General features: G+C 34.5%; 1 protein-coding gene across 7 annotated transcripts in view; it reads left to right on the top strand.

Annotated features, from left to right (window-relative positions):
* Positions 1-24,000, top strand: part of rapgef2b (Rap guanine nucleotide exchange factor 2b) — a 257,833-nt gene that overhangs the window by 67,239 nt on the left and 166,594 nt on the right. For all 7 annotated transcript variants that reach the window (XM_056472229.1, XM_056472225.1, XM_056472227.1 and 4 more), the window contains exons 2-3: positions 7,617-7,687; positions 12,117-12,173. In XM_056472229.1, the coding sequence (XP_056328204.1) occupies positions 7,617-7,687; positions 12,117-12,173 (128 nt within the window). The remainder of the gene's footprint in view (positions 1-7,616; positions 7,688-12,116; positions 12,174-24,000) is intronic.

Raw genomic sequence — 24,000 nt, 5'->3', positions numbered from 1 at the left:
ACAAAAAAATAATAAATAAATACACAAATAATGCGCTGCAGCTGTCTACATTCATGCAACAATCTCAATGTTACAATTCGAGTAATGTATCAAGAGCTAGCAAGGGTGATCAGTCTAGATCCAGCTGGACGACGTCACTTTTAAGGGACTGTTTCATATGGATTTATTAATCATTCTTACATTTCAATGAACGTGAACTGTCATAGTTTATTAAAAATACGAACCCCTCACTGCACATCAGCTGCACCTTCAGCAAACCTCCTAATACGTGCAGCATGAGGGCTTTTAAGTCAAAAGTGGTGGATCTTTTCGGCAAAATCTTTGACTGCTTGTCACTGCATCCCAAATGACTGAAAATAATACAGAATGATAGAACTAAAGCAATGTCCACTGTGCTGAGTGAGAGCGCTTCTCTCTGTTAAACTGAACAGTTGCATCATCGATGATGTAAGCGCGCTCTGGCTCGGAAGGTAGAGATGCAGTGTGAGTGCAGGCCGCTGGGGCAGAGGGGAGGGGGTACATGTGCGCTTTGGCACAGTTCAAGGCAACTGTAGTGTGAGTACACCCTTACAAAGCTTAGTACACATACTAAAACAAACAAACGGACATTTAAGGAACATCTTTAACTAAACTGAACATGAAAATAGTTATTAAAATATACAAATAAATGGCAGATAAAATCTGCAGTAGTTGTCTTATGAACAATGAAAAGCATCTTCACTTGCAGGATGTCCATTCATGTAGTGTTTGAACTAAAGTTCAGCAAATGAATGAGATTTGTAACATGTATAACTGACCAGAAGTAAGACACAGCTTTGCATGTTCTTGTCTGATGGTTGATTGTTTGGAAAGGCTCGTGTGTTTGGAGCTTCTCATTATGAGCTCCTGGCAGGCACACAGCGAGAGAGAGAGGGTTATTAAAGCAGTGAAACTCCTCATGGGGACACTGGGACTGAAGAAACGGGGTTCTGCACATTCTTTCCATGTTGAATTTAGAAGTAATATTTGCGGGGGGAGAAGAAAAGCCACAGTTTTTTTTCATCTCTCTGGTAGATGTTCATTCCAGCCAGCAGTGGCGCTGAGCTGCAGAAACACTGAACTCTCACACCATCTAGTGGAGGATGTGGGAACTGCAGCGCCGCCGCTGCCTCTGTCATCGTCACAGACGCATTGTTCGCTTTTTTTGCTTGCTACAGCAGTATTGCTGGTACTATTGCTCATGTTTGGGAAGGTTATGGATTTAGAAAATCACTTTAGGTAGTAAATTTAATATGTAACTTATACTACACAGTTTATTTATGCTGTAGAATGATGCCTTAAATCATTTGTCTCACTGAAAGATGATGGGTTATTTCTATTCTTAGCAATCACACCTTAGCAACCACCCAGAGAATCTACAGAAATCAGATTTAAAATCCATTGAAAATAAATATAAATATAAATTAATAATAAATAAACTGAAAATTATGGATGAGGAAAGAACATACAGTGTTTTGTGGTATCTATTATGGCTGTGCCGATAAACGATATTATATCGAATCGCGATACTTTGTGTCAATAACGTTGATGAGCTCTGGACTTTTTTTTACTCTATATTGACCTAAAAGCCAATCACACAGCAAAAATGTGCAACAATGGGAATCTAAAAGTGTGTTGATATTAGAGATGTACTGAATTTTCAGCTAATGAAAATGTATCGGCCAAAAATGTTATGCCATTTAATGGACCTTATCAGTTTTGTGGCTTCAGTCATCGCTGGGAGACTCTTTTAAATCCGGAAGCATCAACAACTTATATTAAAATGTATATCATAACCATTCAATATGGAAAATAATTCAGATGTTTTTTATATCGCCCAGCCCTAGTATCTATCCTATTTTAAGATGTCGCACATGTAATTTCTCAGTATTAAATACCAGTATTCTAGTAATATTTATGTGATACTCTACTGTTTCATAATACTTAAAATTGGGTTTATTTGTTTTATCTAAAGAATAAAAAGCACTACAGTGAAAATACATTGCTAAATTAATAGATGAAGCGAGTTACTTTTATTTCATAATTTTGTGTTCTTATATATTTTTTATTTTTATAAAGTAAAAGTAATTTTTTATTTTTATTTGTATAAATTGGATATCTCATTCATTAATTTTTCTTTGGCTTGGTCGCTTTATTCATTAGCAGAATAAACCGTCAACTTATCCAGCATATGTTTACACAATGGATAGCTGCAGCCCAGTACTGGGAAACACCTATACACGCTCATTCACACACATACACTGCGGCCAATTTAGTTTATACAATTCAGCTATAGTGCATGTGTATGAAGCCGGAGCACCCGGAGGAAACCCACGCCAACACGGGGAGAACATGCAAACTCCACACAGAAATGCCAACTGACCCAGCTAGGACTCGAACCATCAACCTTCTTGCTGTGAGGCGACAGTGAAACCACTGAGCCACAGTGCCGCACTAAATTGGATATCTTTTTTTTATCTATATCTAATTCATATATTTTCATTTGTTTTATTTGTGCGAATTCAGTTTATCTAATAAATGTTGTATTTTATTTTACCTGAATTTATTTAGTTTTTACAGTGTCTCTAACTCTGATTTAATATGAAGCAAGGCAAGTTTATTTATATAGCACATTTCATACACAATGGTAATTCAAAGTGCTTTACATAAACCAGAATAAAAGAGACAAGAAAATAAAAACAACAAAGATTAAATAAATATTAAAAACAAATTAAAAAGTGTTAAAATTAAAAAGAAAAGAAAAACATATTGATCTAAATTAGATTAAAAAAAAAGTGATTTAGTTTATTCAGTTTTTGATTTTCTTTAGTTTTCTCCTTTCTTTATTGGCTGTAATTCATGCAGTGCACAACTAGTAACAGCAGGGGGAGACAAAACACCATTCAGTCGGTTTTCTCTTCATCAGCCCCTTTCTGAAGCTAAAAGATGGAGGTCAGCAGTAGATTCACTGTCATTAGTCCATGTGACCTTGCCCTCTGTGACCTTTGTTAAACCAAATAATAATGCATATACAATCTTTTTTCCTCTCGACTGATCACCTGCATCACTGAAAAAAGGATTTATTGTATTTACTACATTTTTTACGGTAAGTGGTTGCAAACCATTTATTTGAGCTGAATTTAAACAAACAAATGAAGTTAAACATTACTAAAGGTAATTTGTTAAAATTCAGCTCATATAAATTGTTTGCAACCACTTACCTTAAAAAAAAGTAAGTTCAATGAATCATTTTTTTCATTCTCCTTCGGCTTAATTCTTTATTTTTCAGGGGTTGCTACAGCAGAATGAACCACCAACTATTCCAGCATATGTTTTATGCAGCGAACACCCATACTCACTCATTCACACACACACACACACACACACACACACACACACACACACACACACATACACACACACACACACATACACACACACATACACACACGCTCATACAATATAGCCAATTAAGTTTATTCAATTCACCTATAGCGCATGTCTTTGGACTGTGGGGGAAACCGGAGCACCCGGATGAAACCCACACCAACACAGGGAGAACATGCAAACTCCACACAGAAATGCCAACTGACCCAGCTGGGACTCAAAGCAGCGACCTTCTTGCTGTGATGTGACAGCAGTGTTGGAAAGAGAACTGAAAAATCATACTTAAGTAAAAGTATCATTACTTGCCTAAAAATGTAGTGCAAGTAAAAGTATCTGTTGTAAATTTTACTAAAAGTATGAGTAAAATGTAGCCCTATCAAAAGTACTCAAGAGTAGTGAGTATTACGCTGTAAAAAGCTGATGCATTTACATTAGTGGATGTGTGTAAACGTAACATTCTGTAGTGCATTTAATTATTGCCTAGCAGGCACACTAATGTCATAAGACGTTAATATTAGGTTAGATTTAGGTTGTGACGTCAGGTGACCAAAATTCAATGTCCAGCCAGCGTTTAAGGACAACATTATTTTGATGTCCAATAATGATGTCAAATGATCTTGATTTTAGGTTGTGTTAGAAAGTGACCAAAATCCAACGTCAAGCCAACATCTTAAACCAACACCCTATTGACGTCATAGTTGTAACGTCCACACAACGTCAAGCTGTAACATCACATGTTGATTTTAGGTTGGATCTTGGACATTGATGTCAGTCTGATGTTGAGTTCTGACGTCAACTCGATTTTCATTTCCAAACAAAATGCAGCGTCCCCACGTTATTGGGGTCAAAGGTCAATCTGACGTCATGTTGACATCTTGTGCCTGCTGGGTGTTTAAGGCCATTTCATCATACAGTAAACATCCGTCATCTTCTCATCAGTCACATGCATCTAAACCAGGCATGGGCAAACTTGATCCTCGAGGGCCTGTGTCCCTGCAGAGTTTTGCTCCAACACTAATCAAACACACCTGAACACCCTAATTAGTGTCTTCAAGATCACTAGAAAGCTACAAGCAGGTGTGTTTGATTAGGGTTGGAGCAAAACTGTGCAGGGGCACCGGCCCTCCAGGATCGAGTTTGCCCATCCCTGATCTAAACAGTCTCTCTGTCAATGCGTGTAAAGATTTTGGACATCATCTTGGACACTTTGAGTACTTCCAAACAGTTTGCTGCAATCACCCATGTCTTGAGGTGGTTTAGTACGATGCGGTTTACCTTCTATGTGCGATTTGATTGGACAGAATTCACAGGAATGATTTCTCTAATAAAAATAAATTAATGACTGCAGGTTGAAGGAAAGTAGTGGAGTAAATTTACCAATACTGCACTAAAAATGTACTCAAGGGAAAGTAGAAGTACACATATTTAAAACTACTCTGTAAATAAATTACAATTCCTGAGAAAAACTACTCAATTACAGTAGTTTGAGGATTTGTAATTTGTTACTTCACACCACTGGGTGACAGTGAGCCACCATGCCACCCTCCTTCTTCTCAGTGATCCTATAAACTAAATGCCTGACAATCCCAATAGTCTGAATGCGATCTCACCTGACTGCAGAACAGCAGTGTGTGTTGATTCTGCTGTAGCCGCAGCCGCTGGTGTTAACAGTAAAGCAGCAGGCGTATCAGACGGCAAATGTTTAGCTGGCAGTGTTTGTGCATTTGTGCAGCGCGTCACACACACTCTCAGTTCATTATCAAGCGAGTGTGTGCGCGAACAGAACCTCTTTTGTCCTCTTCCGTATCCCAGCATGCCCCTGCGAGCACAAAGACGGCCCAGTTCTGGGGTCAGTGAACAGAATGTGAGCTTTTACATCAAACACTTACAGCTCCAGCAAGAGGTGAAAGGAGCTGTTTTTGGGTCCTCCGAGTGTTCGAGGTCAGGACGTGGGCTTTGATTTCAATACGGTTCACTTATGATGGTAAACGAATATATTTGCATAAAATGGACTTTCTGTTTTTAAGGAAAGCTTCTTTAATGTCAGATTTCAGATTAAAAATCTGTTCTCATTTACTTGTCCTTTAATCATAGATTATCAGTGTTAATTATTATATTCATTCATTCATTTATTTTATTTTCGGCTTAGTTCCTTTAAAGGGCAGATAGTTGACCTCTTTTTTATGATTTAATATTAATATTATGGTTCTTCTGAGTGTGCCAGTTTAGGTTCAGTTTAAAACACAATTCAGATTTTTTATTATAATGTGTTAAAAGTGTCATGTTGGGGGCGTGTCCACAGTTTGCTGATTTATGGGTGTGTTGCTTCACATGTAAATTAGTTTCGGCTTCCCGCCAACGTAACAAGGGGGGCGGGGTCATGAGCTCACCCGCTCTGCGTTTGCAACTGACAGGAAGACTGCGAGAAGGAGCAGGAGTGAGAGGATCAGCATTCAGTCGTACATGTACGACTCGGACACAGACCCAGCGGAGAGTACAAAATCATTTGTGTCTTTGTACAGTGTTAAAGCCACCTGTGTGCTAGTTTCAAGTGCCGAGCTTGTACACAGAAACTAATATCCACGCACACTGAATTAACTTTGACTGAGGCACCGGATGCGCCGCTCGAAGCCGCGACACGGCACACCAGACACTCTCTGTGGCGCGGCAGAAACATGAAGTGTCCCGAATCGTCTCGCCACGCATTTTTGAATTCTAAACATGGGTTTCTGCAGCGGTCCGCGGCGCCCAGCCGTCGACTTGAGTGTACCCTGATAGAAACCTATGTTTAGAACTCTAAAACGCATGCTAGTTAAGATCACAGGGAGCTTCTGGGATCGCGAGAAATGCAAACGGCTGAAGTATAAGGTAGACTCAATGAGAAGTACACATGTTTGCAAACCTACCTAAAGATACAACCAATAATTCCGATTAGAGCGATAATGTGGAGAATATTGATCTTGTGTTGAGCCCAATGAGTCTTGCATCTAAAAATAGAGCTAGGGTGTTCCTTTAGTGATATCGCTTCGACTCACGCTGAAAATGGCGGACGTGAATCAACAAACTGAGGATATGATGACGCGCCTGTCAATCAATATTGGTGGGCGGGGGGACCGCTCTCCTATGTAAAGTTGCGGTCGGTTTGAAAACCGCTCCAATTGGTCCACCGTTTTTATGTTGTTAAATTGAAAAAAAAAAAGCACTGGGTGTGTTTTTATCACCCCAATATGACAGTCTATACACCATACATGCACATATGAAAAGTAGATTTTTCACCATAGGTGCCCTTTAAGAAAGATTAATTGTATTTGTACTGTACGATGTAGACTATACAGTGATCTTTTACATTTGTTTATTGTTAACCTGTTATTGTTGCCTGCTAGACTCTCAGAAAACCATAAAATCTCTGCATTTCATTTGCATCTTCGCTCCACTGTAATTGTCAGTGCTAGTGGTTTGGTTTATTTTCATTCATACAGATGCACTAAATGACAAAATCATCCCAATCTATCTAAAATGATGAATCATTTCCAAATAGAGCCGTTCATTATCTGGTGAATATATATATATATATATATATATATATATATATATATATATATATATATATATATATATATATATACAGTATATATATATATATATATATATATATATATATATATATATATATATATATATATATATATATATATATATATATATTCACCAGATAATGAACGGCTCTATTTGGAAATGATTCATCATATATATATATATATATATATATATATATATATATATATATATATATATATATATATATATATATATATATATATATAGGGGTTTTTAACCTTTTATTGGACAGCAGATTGTTTTTTTTTTTGTTTTAAGTTTTACAATCATCCTGAGTAATTAAAATTTAAGTATTAAACTCAATGTATTTTTTCTCTTTATTATTAATCTATTTGACTGATATAAGCACTTCTTATATCAAAGATGGTTCTCTTCTTACTCTTTAATCTGTGTGGATTTTGTTGAAAACTTTTGTTTTAATTGTTTTAAATTGTACATATTTTCTTTTCTTCACGTGTTTCAGGCAGCATTTTGTCTACAAACCTTTTTTTTTGACATAATATAACTTGTGTTCTGCGCTGAGAATTCTGGGAAAGCATGTGTTTTTTAAGATGAACAGACTTTGATCTTTTCTCTCTCTCTTTTACCTGCAGGACCTGGAGATCGTTTATTCATACCTGCATGGAATGGAGGCTCTGTCCAACCTCCGCGAACACCAGCTGAGGTAAAACTCAACAATCTGAAAAATAGATGGAACAAATGCAGTGTTTTTGAGGCCAAACAGGTGCTGGATTATGGGTTATGGATACAGATGTCAGGCAGATGTGTAGCTTTTATGTGTATTTTGATACTCATAGCTACATTTGTTTTCTGAGGGTTTCTAAAAGTCAACTTTGTGCTTTATTTTTAGTATAGAGAAGCTAATTCTGGTAATTCAGGTGTGTACATGTAATTCAGACATAGTTGTAGCATCTCATTTTTGCCAACTAATACAATTATTTGCACCAAAAATGAAAATCTATACTTGTTTTATGAAGTTGTCGCAACTTTTTTTTTTTTTTTTTGTCCAAATTTTTCTTGTCTGTTTGGTTCGTCACATTCTTCTTTTGTGTTCAAAAGGCAAAAGAAACTCATGCTTGTGTGTATATGTGTGTGAGTGTGTATATATATATATATATATATATATATATATATATATATATATATATATATATATATATATATATATATATATATATATATATACATACACACACACACATATACACAGTTGAAGTCAAAATTATTAGCCCTCCTTTGAAGTTTTTTTTCTTTTTTAATATTTCCCAAATGATGTTTAACAGAGCAAGGAACTTTTCACAGTATGTCTGATAATATATTTTCTTCTGGAGAAAGTCTTATTTGTTTTATGTTTTTATTTCAAATTTTTTATTTTTTAAAAGCCATTTTAAGGTCCAAATTATGAGCCCCTTTAAGCTAATTTAACAAACCATCGTTATACAATAACTTGCCTAATTACCCTAACCTGCCTAGTTAACCTAATTAACCTAGTTAAGCCTTTAAATGTCACTTTAAGCTGTATAGAAGTGTCTTAAATATCTAGTCAAATATTATTTACTGTCATCATGGCAAAGAGAAAATAAATCAGTTATTAGAAATGAGATATTAAAACTATTATGATTAGAAATGTGGGGAAAAATAAACAGGGAGGGCTAATAATTTAAGGGGGCTAATAATCCTGACTTCAAATATATATATATATATATATATATATATATATATATATATATATATATATATATATATATATATATATATTTTTTTTTTTATACAGTGAAAATGTTTTTTTTTTTACATTTTATTTTTTTACAATAATAGCTTTTTAAGAGCAGTTTTAGAGCAGTTGACAGACAATTGTATAGTTTTAATTAAATATAATATAGTCTAATATTATCTATTAATATGATATTTATTTATTTAGCCAAGTTAGTATTTACGTATTTGTTTATTTTATTTCAATACTTATTTATAAAATACTTTATTTATTTATTTATTTATTTAGCCATGTCAGTATTTTATTTGTTTTTTATTCTTTTCTTTTATTTGTTTTATAATTTTTTTATTAAATTTAATTTAATATTGTTTTATTTTATTTTATTTTATTTTATTTTATTTTATTATTATTTTTATTTTATTTATTTATTTATTTATTTATTTTTTTTATCATTTTATTTAATTTAATTTTATTTTATTTCAGAGCAATGTATTACTATTTCAGACTATTTTCATTTCCTTTGGCCTCATCTGTGAGCAGTCATGAACAGTTAATGCTGTTAGTTTTGCAATAGCGGTTTTGACTCCATGCATTGTTGTCTTACCCTTAAATTGCTTTACCTCAAGTCTCAAGTCCCTCACGTCCTCCTATTTCTACCCATGTGTATATTTTGGGAGTAACCACTTGACCAACGCTACTTGACCAGGGTGTTGTAGAGCATTCCGGACCCTACCTTGACCCTTCAGCAGCCTGAACGCATCAGAAGGACTCGCTTGACTTTTCCTCCTCCCCAGCTGAACTCAACTTTGAGGAATATCTGTTGAATAACGTCTTTGTCCTTTGTAATATTTTGTTCTGTGGAGCAATGCATCCACGTTTGCTGAAGCAGCACTTCTACATAAACCAACAGTGAAACATGTCATCCTCAAACAGTGGGCTGTTGTCCTTGCTGCTCTTAAAGGGACTGTTCACCCATTAAAGGGCTAGTTCCCCCAAAATTGAAAAAGTACCGTGTACAAATTTGCAAATATTTCAAAACTCAAGTAATGAACATGAATATTTCATGTTGATTTTAGTCTAGTTGCTGTGTAGTTTTATCATTAAAATACAAACAAACTAATTTTAGCATTTCTATATATAAAATATATTATCTATTCTAGTAATTAACAAAAAATTTAATCATTTCGTTAGCTAAATAAAATATTTGAGTGACGTTATATAATAATAATAATAACAATAAAAATAATAATAATAATAATTTTCAAATATGTATTTGTTTATAATGCTTTTTTTTGCATATAATAAATGATTTTCTGCATTTTTAATGTTTTTTTTTTCTTTCAATAATATTAAATATGGCAATGGTGTTATTTGAGAAGTGCATTTGAGATGTTAAAATAATTGTATTAGTTTTAATTAAATGCAATATAGTTAAGAGATTTATATATTCATAGAATGTTTATTTATTTAGCCAAGCCAGTATTTTAATTTAATTTTGATTTTAAAAAAATCATTGATCAGTTAACAGATAACTGTATTAGTTTTGATAAAATTTATGATAGTTAAGAGATTTTATTATTTATTGATGGAATATTTATTTATTTATTTATTTATTTAGCCAAGACAGTATTTTATTTATTTTTTTATTTTAGAGCAATGCATTGCTATTTCTGATTACTTTAATTTCCTTTGGCCTAATTTGTGAGCAGTCATAAACAATTGTTGCCAGTTTTGCTTTTAGCTTTTATTAAATATGGCAGTGGTATAAGTGCATTTGAAATGCTGATTATTGTAATTAAAGTTTTAAGAGCTAGAATCACTCTTAACTCATTGAAACATGGAATTATCCTCATCATTCTCCTTTTGAGCCTTTTAATGGTTACTATTGGCTCATGTAAAACCTAAAAGCTATTATTATTATTATTATTATTATTATTATTATTATTATTATTATTATTAATATTGATATTATTATTATTATTATTATTATTATTGTTATTATTATTATTATTATTAATATTGATATTATTATTATTATTAATATTAATATTAATATTAAGCGATAATTTACTCACCCTTTATTTGTTTCATAACAGTTTGAGGTTTTTTGTTCTTCTGTTGAAAACAAAAGAAGATATGTTGATAGATTTTGTAAACCTGTAACCTTTGACCTCCATAATAGAAAAAAAAAACCAAATACTCTGGAAGTCAATGGTTAGTCAAATCAAACTTTTAAAAACTAAACTAAGAAACTCAAAATTTAATTAGAATGAATTTCTATATTGATTTATTACCATAGCTGTAATATTGTAAATGCAATCCGAGAGCTCTCTTACCCTTCATATAAAGCAAGGGCCCAGAAAAGTTCCATATCCAGAAAGATACAAGAACATCCTCTCTTATTTAAGTCTCTTATTCATCAGGGGTTGCCACAGTTGAATAAACCGCTGACTATTCCAGCATATGTTTTATGCAAAGTAATAGTAGTAGTAGTACAACAACATTTATCTTAGTGCATTTAAAAGTTGCTTTCTCAAAACGTTTTACAAACAAATCAAGACAACAAGCATGAAATACACAACAATAATACAAGATAAAAGTCCAAATGCTATCAACTACATTATTGTTCAAAGGTGCAAAGTGAAAACGTGTGAAAGAGTTGATTAATATGAATAATTTGAAACATTTAATAATTAGAAATTGATAAAGTCATAATTTTTTTTGTCCTGCACACTACATTTTTCTCATCGCTATTAGTTGAACCACTGATAACACATTGACAGAGAGCTCTCGGATTTCATCTAAATATGTTCTGAAGATAAATATAGGTCTCATTGGATTAAAGCAACATGAGGATGAGTAATTAATCACTGAATATTTATTTTTGGGTGGACTGTCCCTTTAAAAACAGGCAGCCTTTCTCAATTTAAAGGGAAAACACTTCCCTTCTCCGTGTTCATCTTTGGTCTCGCAATACAAACTGTCTGCGATTTTATTAATTTATTTTTTAATTTTTTTAATTAATTAATTAATTAATTTATTTATTTATTTTTATTTTTAATTTTTTTATTTTTTATAAATTTTTGTTTGTTTATTTATTTGTTTATTTATTTATTTATTTATTTATTGGTTTATTTATTTATTTTTTACTTTTTTTATTTACATTTTTTTATTAAATTTGTTATTTTTTATTTATTTATTTATTTATTTATTTATTTATTTATTTTTATTTTTTTATAATTTTTTTTATTTGTTATTTATTTATTATTATTTTTATTATTATAATTTTTTCATATTCACAGAGGAAAAATGGCTTATTTTGTAGTCCGTATGTTTGAATATGTCACTGCTTCATGTTTTGTGTTTTGTGTCGTTTCAGGATAATGTGTGAAACGGTCCGCTACGAAAGACACGAAGCCAACGAAGTGCTTTATTAGTGAGTAACAACCACTTTTGTTTAAATTCCTTATTCCTCCAAGTCTTTGTTGGATGTGCAGAAGCACAAATAATCTTGAAAAAGTGTGGCACTGCTGAAGCGCAGATAAATTTAGCCCGCTTTTGTGAAGTCTTATCAAATTACAAAGGTGAGATGTGAACGTGCTGAAGCAGAAGTGTTAGATTCAGTGCTGAGTGAGCCTGCTGTCAACATATAATGAGGAGACTAGTAGATCACTATCACATCATGAGGAAACAGGGTGAGAGACACACACACACACACTCACATACATTTACCCATTAACTCACTTACACACATTCACACACACACATACACTCCCTCACATACACACATTCACATAAACGCACACACAGACACACACGTGCACACTAACACATAGAAGCACATGAGTGACGCCAAACACACCAACACACACACTCACATACACGCATTCACATAAATATACATGCTCACTTACACTCACACACACAAACAGATACACACTCTCATCCTCACATACAAACACTCACATGCATGCACACACACATATACACACACACACACAAACACACATACAAACACTCACATACTGTACATTTACTGTACATGTACACACTCTCTCACATTTACACACTCACATATATGCACCGTACACAGTCACTTACGCACACACACGCACGCACACGCACGCACACGCACGCACACACACGCACACACACGCACGCACACACACGCACACACACGCACACGCACACACACGCACACACACAGAGAGCTATTGATCCTCAATATCTAAAGCCGAGTTTATACTTCTGCGTCATGTGATCGGTGTGACCCACGGCGCATGCAACGCACGTAGCTGTGCATTTATACTTCTGCGCGCTGTTTCTGTTGCTCTGCAATAACACTTCAGAAACGCTAGCTGGCAGTAGATTTTATGTTCCTCTGTGTCGAGTTTCTTCGTTGGTGTTTTGTTTGTCCTGAACGCTTCCTTAATGTACAAGTGGCTCAAACTCGCTCATTTTGAGGCGGGAACCCGCGGACACGCAACAACTTTAACCATAAGGTAAACACAAAACAAGTCTCCATCCGGAGCTCCTTCACGGGACTCCACACTTGTAAACAATCGATCCATCGGGCTCGCACGGCTCTTGGTCCCGCCCAGACTCGTCAGTGCTACCAAGCCGACCAATCACAGAGCTTGCGCTACGCGTTGTTGCGACGTGTAGTTAAATTTTTTGAGAGGTGCGCGTCAGCCACGGCAAGGGGCTATGCGTCCACGCGTAGGGTGCGCCGTAGCATATGCGTGCGCTTGACGCAGAAGTATAAATCAGCTAAATGCACGGCTACGTGCAAGGCTTGCGCCGTGGGTCACGCCGATCACTTGACGCAGAAGTATAAACCAGGCTTAAGACACACTGACCCACTTTACTTTTGCCTGTCATCTAAAGTGCACTGTGTGTGTGTGTGTAGGAGTGTGTGTGTTTAAACAGTGTCTGCATGTTTCCTCTCCACACTGTTTGAAGTTTGTTGAAATTATTTGATGCCAACACTTTTTTTAGGTGCTGGAGCCCAATATGCACACATACAGTTGAAGTCAGAATTATTAGCCCCCCTTTGAATTTTATTTTTCTTTTTTAAATATTTCCTAAATGATGTTTAACAGAGGAAGGAAATTTTCACAGTATGTCTGATAATATTTTTTCTTCTGGAGAAAGTCTTATTTGTTTTATTTCGACTAATATAAAAGCAGTTTTTAATTTTTTAAACACCATTTTAAGGTCAATATTATTAGCCCCTTTAAGCTTTCTTTTTTTTTCGACAGTCCACAAAACAGAATAGACAACACAATCTCACGGCAATTCGTAACTTTTTGATTTAGTTAATTCGTATGAATTCGTACGATCTAATTTATACAATTGTTTCACATTGTCATCATGGGGTATTGTGTGTAGAATGTAGAGGAAATCAATGAATTTAATCCATTTGGAATAAGGCTGTAACATAAAAATATGTGGAAAAGTGTCAGAAGTCAGAATTATTAGCCCCCCTTTGAATCTTTTTATTTTCTTTTTTAAATATTTCCCAAATGATGTTTAACAGAGCAAGGAAATTTTCACAGTATGTCTGATAATATTTTTTCTTCTGGAGAAAGTCTTATTTGTTTTATTTTGGCTAGAATAAAAGCAGATTTAAATTTTTTTAAATCCATTTTAAGGTCAAATAACTTGCCTAATTACCTTAACCTGCCTAGTTACCCTTAACCTACTTAACCTAATTAACCTAGTTAAGCCTTTAAATGTCACTTTAAGCTGTATAGAAGTGTCTTGAAAAATATCTAGTCAAATATTATTTCCTGTCATCATGGCAAAGATAAAATAAATCAGTTATTAGAAATGAGTTATTAAAACTATTATGATTAGAAATGCGTTGAAGAAAATCTGCTCTCCGTTAAACAGAAATTGGGGAAAAAATAAACAGGGGGGCTAATAATTCAGGGGGCTTCAGCTGTAAATACACACACATTCTCAATACCCAGCATAAAAGAGCCGTTTTGCTTTTAAATCACTCTATGTACAGTCAGATATTTGTGTAAATCTCGTGCCACCCACAAATCAACTTAAGTTAATATTGATTTAGCAAATTTAACATAAAAGAATTAAGTTGACCTCAAAGAATCTCAAGAATTGTGTCGGTGCCTATGGCGTAGTGGAAAGTGCACTGACTCATGCTCTGTGTTCACGGCGACCCGGGTTCGATTTCCGCCTCGTGGTCCTATGCCGATCTTTCCCATCTCTCTGCTCCCCACGCTTTCCTGTCAATTCTCTCTACTGTCCTGTCAAAATAAAAGGTGAAAACCCCTAAAAAAATAACAAATAAATAAAAAATAGAAAAAAAGAATCTCAAGAATTGAGTTGTTTCAGCTCATTTAAATTAAGTAGTTTGAACAAGCAGCAAAATTAATTGTTCTAATGGTATGTGCCAGTGCTTGTCTATATGCTGCCTTGGTGTGTGTGTGTTTGTGTATGCTAGTGTTGTGTGTCTGTGTGTGTTTGTGCATGCATGCTTTTGTCTGTGTGTTTGTGCGTGTTTCTGTGTCTGTCTGCCTGTATGTGTGTGTGTGTGTAAACAGTCAGTCATGGTCCGGCGTCCTGCCGTTCATTGTCTGCAGGGTGGAGATGACAGAAAAACTTTCCTTTGAACAGTGAGTTTGTCTAGCAGCACCCGCATATAAAGCGGCGTGTATTTTTGGTTCATCTATAAGTTGTGCGTTTGTGTTACAGTGTGAGTCATTCCTCTGTTTAATGCGCTTGTTTTCCTCCACATCTCCCAGTGGCAGCTTATTTAAGAAGCACTAACAGTGGCAGTGTCTGAAACACCTCAGCCATTCACTCCAGTGTGTTGTTTTTTTATTTGTATTTTTTTATTAGACTCTTCGCTGCTTTAAAGCTCGGCACTAATAATAGTCTTCAGACTTGTGTTCGCTGCTGCTGATTTCCCTCAGGAATAAACTAGTCCCACTGCAGCTTCTGAAGCACTCGTGCCAAATACACAAACACACAACGCCTTCCCGCTTCTGCGCTATATTGGAGCCGGTTGGGAGGACGCTCACATTGGGGCTTCTCGAAATATTACTGATAAAAGTTTAAGCGTGGTTAGCGGGGCTCATTGATTTCTGCTTTTGGTAAATAATGTTTAAGCGATGTTTGAATTTGTTAAGCGAGTTTTAAAGCTCAGGGGATTTTGCTCAGGGATGCATGTTCGTGTTAAATATGCTCTCAAATGAATCTTTCATATCTTTTACATGAAGACAATTTGGGTATATTAGTACTGTAGATGATTAATGTGCAGCTACTGCAACTAAAATAGTGTTATAAATACATTGAACTGTGGTGGATTGATGATGTCAATGACTTGTTTTTGATGAGTAAGAATTTAATATAATCGTTGCAAGTAATTTAACTACAAATAAAATCAAATAAAATCAAATAAATATTGAAATAAAATAAAAATATGTATTAAAAATAAAGTAATTCAAATATAATTTAAATAAAAAAATGTAAATGCATTTAAAAATGTATTTCATTTAAAATTCAGTTAAAACGATTCAATTTAAAAGTGTTCAGAATAAATTTTAATACTAAAATAAATTGTTGTTAAACTGTGGTGATTTCTTGATATCAATGCATTAGACTTGTTTTTAAGGAGTTAATTTCGAGGAATTTAAAAATAAAATAAAATGAAAAATTTTATTAAATTAAAAATCTAATTAAAATAATAAAAATCGAATTATTAATTAATTAAAATACATGTTAAAATGTATTTAAATTAAATTACAGAATAAAATAAATTGTGGCTTCTAGAAATATTGCTGATAAACATTTAAACGTGGTTAGCGAGTTTTTTATCTAATACTAATAATTAAGTTAAATGTAATTAAAATAATACAAATGTAAATTGATAAAAATATATATTCAAATGTATTCAAAAAATTAAAAATTCACTTATAAAATAAAATAAATTGTGGCTTAATTTTACTGATCAAAGTTTGAATGTAAATAATGTTTAAGCGATGTTTAAATTTGTTAAGCAAGTTTTAAAGCTCAGCCGATTTTGCTCAGGGATGTGTGAGTCTTTTTCATTTGAAGACAGTTTTGAGTATATTAATAGATGTTTTTGACTTAAATTGACATATTTTACTGTTTAATGTGCAGCTTCTGCAACTAAAATAGAAAGAAAGTCTTATAAATACATTTATACATTAAATAAATTGTTGTTAAACTCTGGTGGTTTCATGATATTAATTTATCAGACTTATTAGTTAATAAGAATGTAATAAAACTGTTGCAAGGAATTTAATTTAATTTAATTTAATTTAATTTAATTTAATTTAATTTAATTTAATTTAATTTAATTTAATTTAATTTAATTTAATTTAATTTTATTTTATTTTATTTTATTTTATTTTATTTTATTTTATTTTATTTTATTTAAATATATAAACATTTATAAATAAATCACAAAATAAATATAAAAAAAAAATTGTGGTGTCTAGAAATATTTTAATTATCTTTTAATTTAATTAATTTTTTAATCATTATTATATTTTATTATTTAAATTTTATTTTGTAATTTATTATTATTATTATTATTATTATTATTATTATTATTCATTAAATTTTTTAATTTTCATTTAAAATGTATTATTATTATTTTTTTTATTCTTTATTAAATGTATTAATAGCTATTCTTCTTCTTCTTCTTCTTTTTATTCTTCTTATTCTTATTTTTATTATTATTATTATTCATTACATTTTTTAATTTTCATTATTAATCGTTTTTAATGTTGTTATTATTATTATTTAATTTAAGATTTTGGTATATAATAACTATAATAATTTAGACTATTTAGTATGTAGTTGAGTGAAGCTCATCAGGTAAATAAGGCTCCAGGAAGTGTGTGTTTGTGCTGTGGGCTGCTGCAGGGTTGCTGATGATCATTTGATGAGCTCTGGAGCAGGAAGAGTGTTTCTGTTTCTGTGACCCAGTTCAGTCAGTGCTGAACATCCCGTCTCTCAGCCTCCATCACTCCCGCTCTGCTTTCTGCTGATTAATAATTGAGTGCTGCGTTTTTGTCTGCGCGCTCAGGAAAAACGATTAAAAGAGCGAGCAGATGAAGGGAGCCATGCAAAAAGAGGACGGAAAAAGCAAACGCTGCTCGTGCTGCGTTTCTAGAGTTGCCTCATTAGTCCTATAGAGACACGATGCAGAGAGTATTAATGTGTGTGTGTGTGTGTGTGTGTGTGTGTGTGTGTGTGTGTTTACTTTACTTTCATGAAGTTTGGAGAAGTGTTATTTGTGCCAAAGGTTAAAGAAGTGTTTCTGTAGATGTGGACCTTTTCATCGGGTGAATTACTAGCAATTAATTAAAGACTAATGAAGGCGGTTAATTGAAATACATAGCAAATGTAAATATTGATTTGCGTTAAATAAATTTTCTTGGTTTGTTATTATGAAATGTTTGCTAGCAGTGTTTAATGTTATTGAGGAAGCCTTGTGGTTTTATTAATAGTTTATTGTTATCATTTTTTTAAACAATTTTATTTTGTTTTATAAGTTTTTATGAACGTTTTATTTTTATATTATTAACTTTGATACAAAAAATCAGATTTTAAGTTGCCAATCATATTCTCTCAATGGTGTATAACTTTCACGCATAACCATCTCTAGGGTTTACAGAGAATGGTCTAAAAATAAGAAAATATCCAGTGAGCGGCAGTTCTATGGGCGCAAATGCCTTGTTGATGCCAGAGTTCAGAGGAGAATGGCTAGACTGGTTCCAGCTGATAGAAAGGCAACAGTAACTCAAATAACTACTTGTTACAACCAAGGTCTGCAGAAGAGCATCTCTGAACACACAACACGTCCAACCTTGAGGCAGATGAGCTACAGTAGCAGAAGACCACACCGGGTGCCACTCCTGTCAGCTAAGAACAGGAAATAGAGGCTACAATTCACACAGGCTCACCAACATTGGACGTTAGAAGATTGAAAAAAACGTTGCCTGGTCTGATGAGTCTCGATTTTACTTGGTTGTACACTTTATCAATAAAGTGTTTAGTCTTTTAAAAACACTGTTGTAATACATTAAGCCACTTAACATTAAGTGAAAATGCAAATTACTTCCAAACACTTCAGATATAGTCTGTGTTAGTAATAGCAAGACTATTTATGAAATCCAGGCATAACACTGTATGATAACACTTCAGATGACTGTTTTATAGCCTACAGCTAATCAATCTGTCAGATTAAGAAGTGCATTACAGGTCTAAAGAAAATAATAAATGATCTTATATAAAACAAATACATTTATAGAGATGGTATACAAGTATATAAGTTTACTCACATGGGAAACGGAGGCCACGTGAATGGTTTCTGAGCAAAATGTGCAGACAGCATGCCATATCATCTGATAATGGTAAGAATTAATTCCAAAAGGCAGCTGACTGTGTAAAGCCACATAAAACAACACAAAAATACGATGAATATGCCGAGTTCAGTGGCTAATCTGCCGGAATCAGCTGAGGTGAAGTGACGGTGACCAGCGAGACCTAGCTGTCACTCAAGTGACCACGCCCTTAATTATGCAAACTTAATATAACTTAATATAAACGAAGATGGATGAGTTATAAAAAAATTCACCTCCTCACAATTGTCCTAAGGGGTACGATTAGATAAATGAGCCCAAATCGTTCTTTGTACCAGGCTGTAAACACCTTTTTTTTCTGCTGTAAAGTTGGCCAATTTAACAGTGGGCTCTATTGAAATCTGCTCTATATGGAGCCAGGACTAGTGGAATTTCGATGAATTGCAGTTTCTGTTACTTTCGCATTAGCTTCACGAGGGAGAGCGGGAGGTTGCCGCTTGGGGCGGGGCTAATCAGTTGTTTTGGTGCAGAATCATGGGTAATGTTGTTTTTCTAAGTTATTTAAAAGATAAGTTGTAAACTCAAACTGACATTTATACAGAAGCGTAACTTTAACAGACAATCACATGGCTTACAGGAGCTCTGTCTTTTATACGTTATCACTGAAAATCAGTTCCCTATGAAGAAACGAAAAGGATTTTGACTTCAGAACGCAGCCGGATATAATCAGAATGGCATATTCCAGTGAGCCCTGTGATAAGATGAAGATACACAAGGAATCTCAGTGCAGACAAAACACATATAAAGCAATGAAACAACAAGTAAATGTGCAGTAATGAAGTGTGCGGTGTAGCATGAAATCAGGCTTATTTGCTTCACATTAGCTCTGTCTATCAGCTCATGAAGCCAGCGCTGCTTTGGGCATGTTTTATCACTGGAGTGCGGATGGCTGTTCTGACTCACTGATCAAGATGTCCGCCGCTCATCGGATTGCTCCTCTTTTCACGTTCCCACTTTTAACACGTACTGAGAGGCAGACATGGAGCGGGAAGGACTCGCCTCGGAAGATGTCTAGCGTTCCTGACTGCTCCGTGACCTGAAAAAAGCAGTGGTAAGAGGGGATTGTGTGTCAGTGTGTTATTTCCTACGCACACACACACACACACATAAATCAAGCAGTCACTGGCATCACTTTTAAAAGAGGAGGAGAGACTGTGAGCCATTTGATCGCTCCGTCCAATGTTTTCCTTTGGGAATCTCCTCGTGTTGTCTTTAGTATTTCCTCAGAAGTGTATCGGGAGAAAAATGATGATGGAGTGTTAAGGCCGGGACACACCAAGCTGATGGTCGGCTTTTCGCTCGGTGTTGGTTCGGCTAGTTGGTTTGGTGTTGTCTCTCGTCTGGTTAACTTTGGAGATCATAATCTGATTGTGCGCTCTTCACTTCAAATCTGAGATCAGTTTCGTCATCACTTCAAACTACAAACATTGTCAACATTTGCTCCGATCTGCAACAGCCATCTGTTCTTGCCCACTGTTCTGGACTCAACTTTCACACAGTTAAGAGAGAAGGGTTTAGTATTGCTTCAATTAGGGTTGGGTTAAGCCTGGTTTTTACTTCTGCGTCAAGTGATCAGCATGACCCACGATGCATGCAATGTGCGTAGCTGTGCATTTATACTTCTGCACGCTGTTTCTGTCGCTCTGCAATAACACTTCAGAAACGCTAGCTGGCAGTAGGTTTTATGTTCCTCTGTGTCGAGTTTCTTCACTGGTGTTTTGTTTTTCCTGAACGCTTCCTTAATGTACAAGTGGCTTAAACTCATTTTGAGGTGAGAACCGGCGTAGGTACTACAGCTTTAATCATAAGGTAAACACAAAACAAGTCTCCACTCAAAGCTCCTTCACGGGACTCCACACTTGGTAACACTTGCTGCGTCGGGCTCGCACGGCTCTCACCTCCGCCCACACTTGTTAGCGCATCCAATCAGACCAATCACAGAGCTTGCGATACGCGTCGTTGCGACGTGTAGTTATATTTTTTGAGAGGTGCCACGAGGGCCACGGCGAGGGCTATGCAACCCTGTGTAGGCTGCGCCGTAGCTTACACGTGCGCTTGACGCAGAAGTATAAATCAGCCTTTAAGGGCAATGTTTTAGTTGTTTACATGACTGTAGTTCAGAAGGGTTTAGTATTGCTTCCCGATCTGTTTCATGACCACTTATTTGTTTCATTTAATGAGTTGTTGGCAAGTTTCAAAATTTCCAAATCTAATTTATTCTGTTATTTTCAATTACGGAATTTTGCTAAAAATATTTTACTACATTCCCCCACCAACCAGAGAGAACTCGAATTTATTTTCGCTCTCAAAATTCTCAGAATTGCATTGCCTCCATCTATGGCCTGCTTCGTTCTGTACATGTCCCTTCTCTTTGTGAAGTTTTCAAACTAATTTTGAGAGGAGCACGTGATATGATTGACTGCAACTGGCCACTCATCTACATTCACTAGTTAGCCAATCAGATTAACCCCAACTCACTATAAGTAGCCTAGCTAGAACTACTCTCTTATCTTCGTTTTCCGAAGAAACCCCCCATCCACCCCTTCTCCTCCTTTGTTCCTTTACCACGGGGAGCTCTCGAGAACCACCTGATCTCGTACTCCCCTCATATGCTCTATGGACCAGGCGGGAGCCCTGGGCTCAACTATCTCCGTGCTCAGGGTTCTCTCCCGGGACAGCATGCCAAACCTGCTAACAGTTGTCAAACAATATCTAAGTGTGAACTCTTGAACTGCACTTAAGAATACACTGTAAAAGATGTCTGGGATTTCTATGATATTTCTATGAAATGTCTACGAAAAAAAACTGAAAAAAAAATGGTATAGTAAAAATAAAGATCCGTAACCTGTTTAACAGTATGTTTCCTTAATATATACGGCGAATAACTGTAAATTGACTTTCCCAGAGTTCCCTGCATGGCACATCAATTTTATGCTTTTTGTTGACATTACTATGGATATTTTTAGTTGTTTCTCTATCAGTTATGTACGTTTATGTTACATCTAATGTTGATAAACAAGGTTTATTTCAGACTTTAATTTTATGCATGTTACCATACCGGATTTAGTAGCTGTGTAAATGACACTGAGCACCTTCTATACACTGATACACTTTCCAGCTTGTGGGAAAAGTTGTTTGTGATGAGCATTGGTTCATTATGTAACTTCCTCATCACAACCTGCATATGTCTGTGCTAAAGTGTCTCTCTGTGTAACAAAATATGTGATGTGTAGATGTTAGTAATTCAAAATACAGACATATTACCTTTATAAATGATTGAAATACGGTTGTTTTCTGTAAAATTGAGAAATTACTTTTACGGTTTATATTGTATTTTACTTGGGAGGGAGAGCTTAGAACTTGATGATGTGCTGTGGACTAATATCCTAGCTAAAACTAGCTCCACCTGAATTTGTGCTCGTTTGAATCTTGTTCAGTTTAAATTTATTGTGTGTTGTATTAAATTTATTTATGTGTTGTAAATTAAATAAATTATTGTTCATAGAATCCATTACACTAAAGCGAAATACAAAACAAAAACTCACTTTAACAGCTGATGACAGATGTAATAGATGCTCTTTTTCCCCGGCAGACCATACACACACATTTTACACCTGCGCTAAATTGAATTCATTTTGCTCTTCTTTCTTTGACTTACTGTCAAGTGCTCTTAATATTTCTGTGAAACCCTGCCCAATAATTTCAATTTTCGGTTTACCCCTTAATGACGCTTTATATAGGAAGCGCCACATCGATATTATTGCTTTCGCCTCATTGCTAGCCCGAAGGCAAATATTGCTAAATTGGAAATCCCCATGTGCCTCTGCAAATCTGTCCTGGCTGACAGACCTAATGTCTTTTTTGCATTTGGAAAAATGTAACTCTATTAGGGACTTCAGTTTATTTTATAAAATGTGGTACCCTGTGATTTCTTTTGTCTAAAGCCTGGTTTATACTCGACGCGTTCGCTAGTTCGCTTGAGTGCGCGCGACATGATTTCAGTTGGCGGAGCACATTATTTTTTTGAGACTCGAGTGAACAGTGCGTGTGGCGCCACATTTCATTTGAGTTGAAACACTTTGAAGAGATTTTGTCTGAAACAGGTACGACTGTACAGACATCTTTATAATCCGTGATCATAGAGATAACCAGATGATCAATAATTCTTGGCTAGAAATTGCAACAGCCATGGGAAAGGAGGACAATTTTTGTAAAAAGTATGGAAAAACCTGAGGGATAAGTTTGTTAAAGCCAAAAGAGGCCATGACAAAAGTGGAGACCCAGATACATAATTACAGAAATATGTTTTTCCACCATTCATATGTTTAACACTAATGTTTTTATTACAATTTTGAATTTAAAACAATTGAATAGTTACAAAACTATAATTAAGAAACAAATTATTTCTTTGATAACTGGAAAAGAATATTTGAACCTATCGCTTTACAATATACTGATGGCCTGTTTCTCTAGGCTTTATTGGTGATAATGGTCAAGAATGTTGGATTATTATTGTCTTTTAACATATCAGTAGAGGACAGAAACTAGCCAGGCAGTAATGTGTGAATTGTGGAGCTAAAAAAACATCAGTATGTTTTAGTAAGTGTACTTTTTTTTGCTTTTATTCTTGCCATAATAAAATAAATAATTGTAGAGCAACACATGTTCTGTTGTCATTCATATTTTATTAACTTTAATAGGTAAAACTGTCTGAGATATAAACAAAAGCAAGTGATGCTTCAAAGTTTAATTTAAAAAATTTGAATGGTTATGAAAATATTTATAATCATTAAAATAATTAATAAAAATATTACAAATAATTAGTTTAAATATATTAAA

This window comes from Danio aesculapii, chromosome 14 (assembly GCF_903798145.1).
Source record: "Danio aesculapii chromosome 14, fDanAes4.1, whole genome shotgun sequence".
NCBI lineage: Eukaryota > Metazoa > Chordata > Actinopteri > Cypriniformes > Danionidae > Danio > Danio aesculapii.
This window is presented reverse-complemented; position numbering and strand designations above follow the sequence as displayed.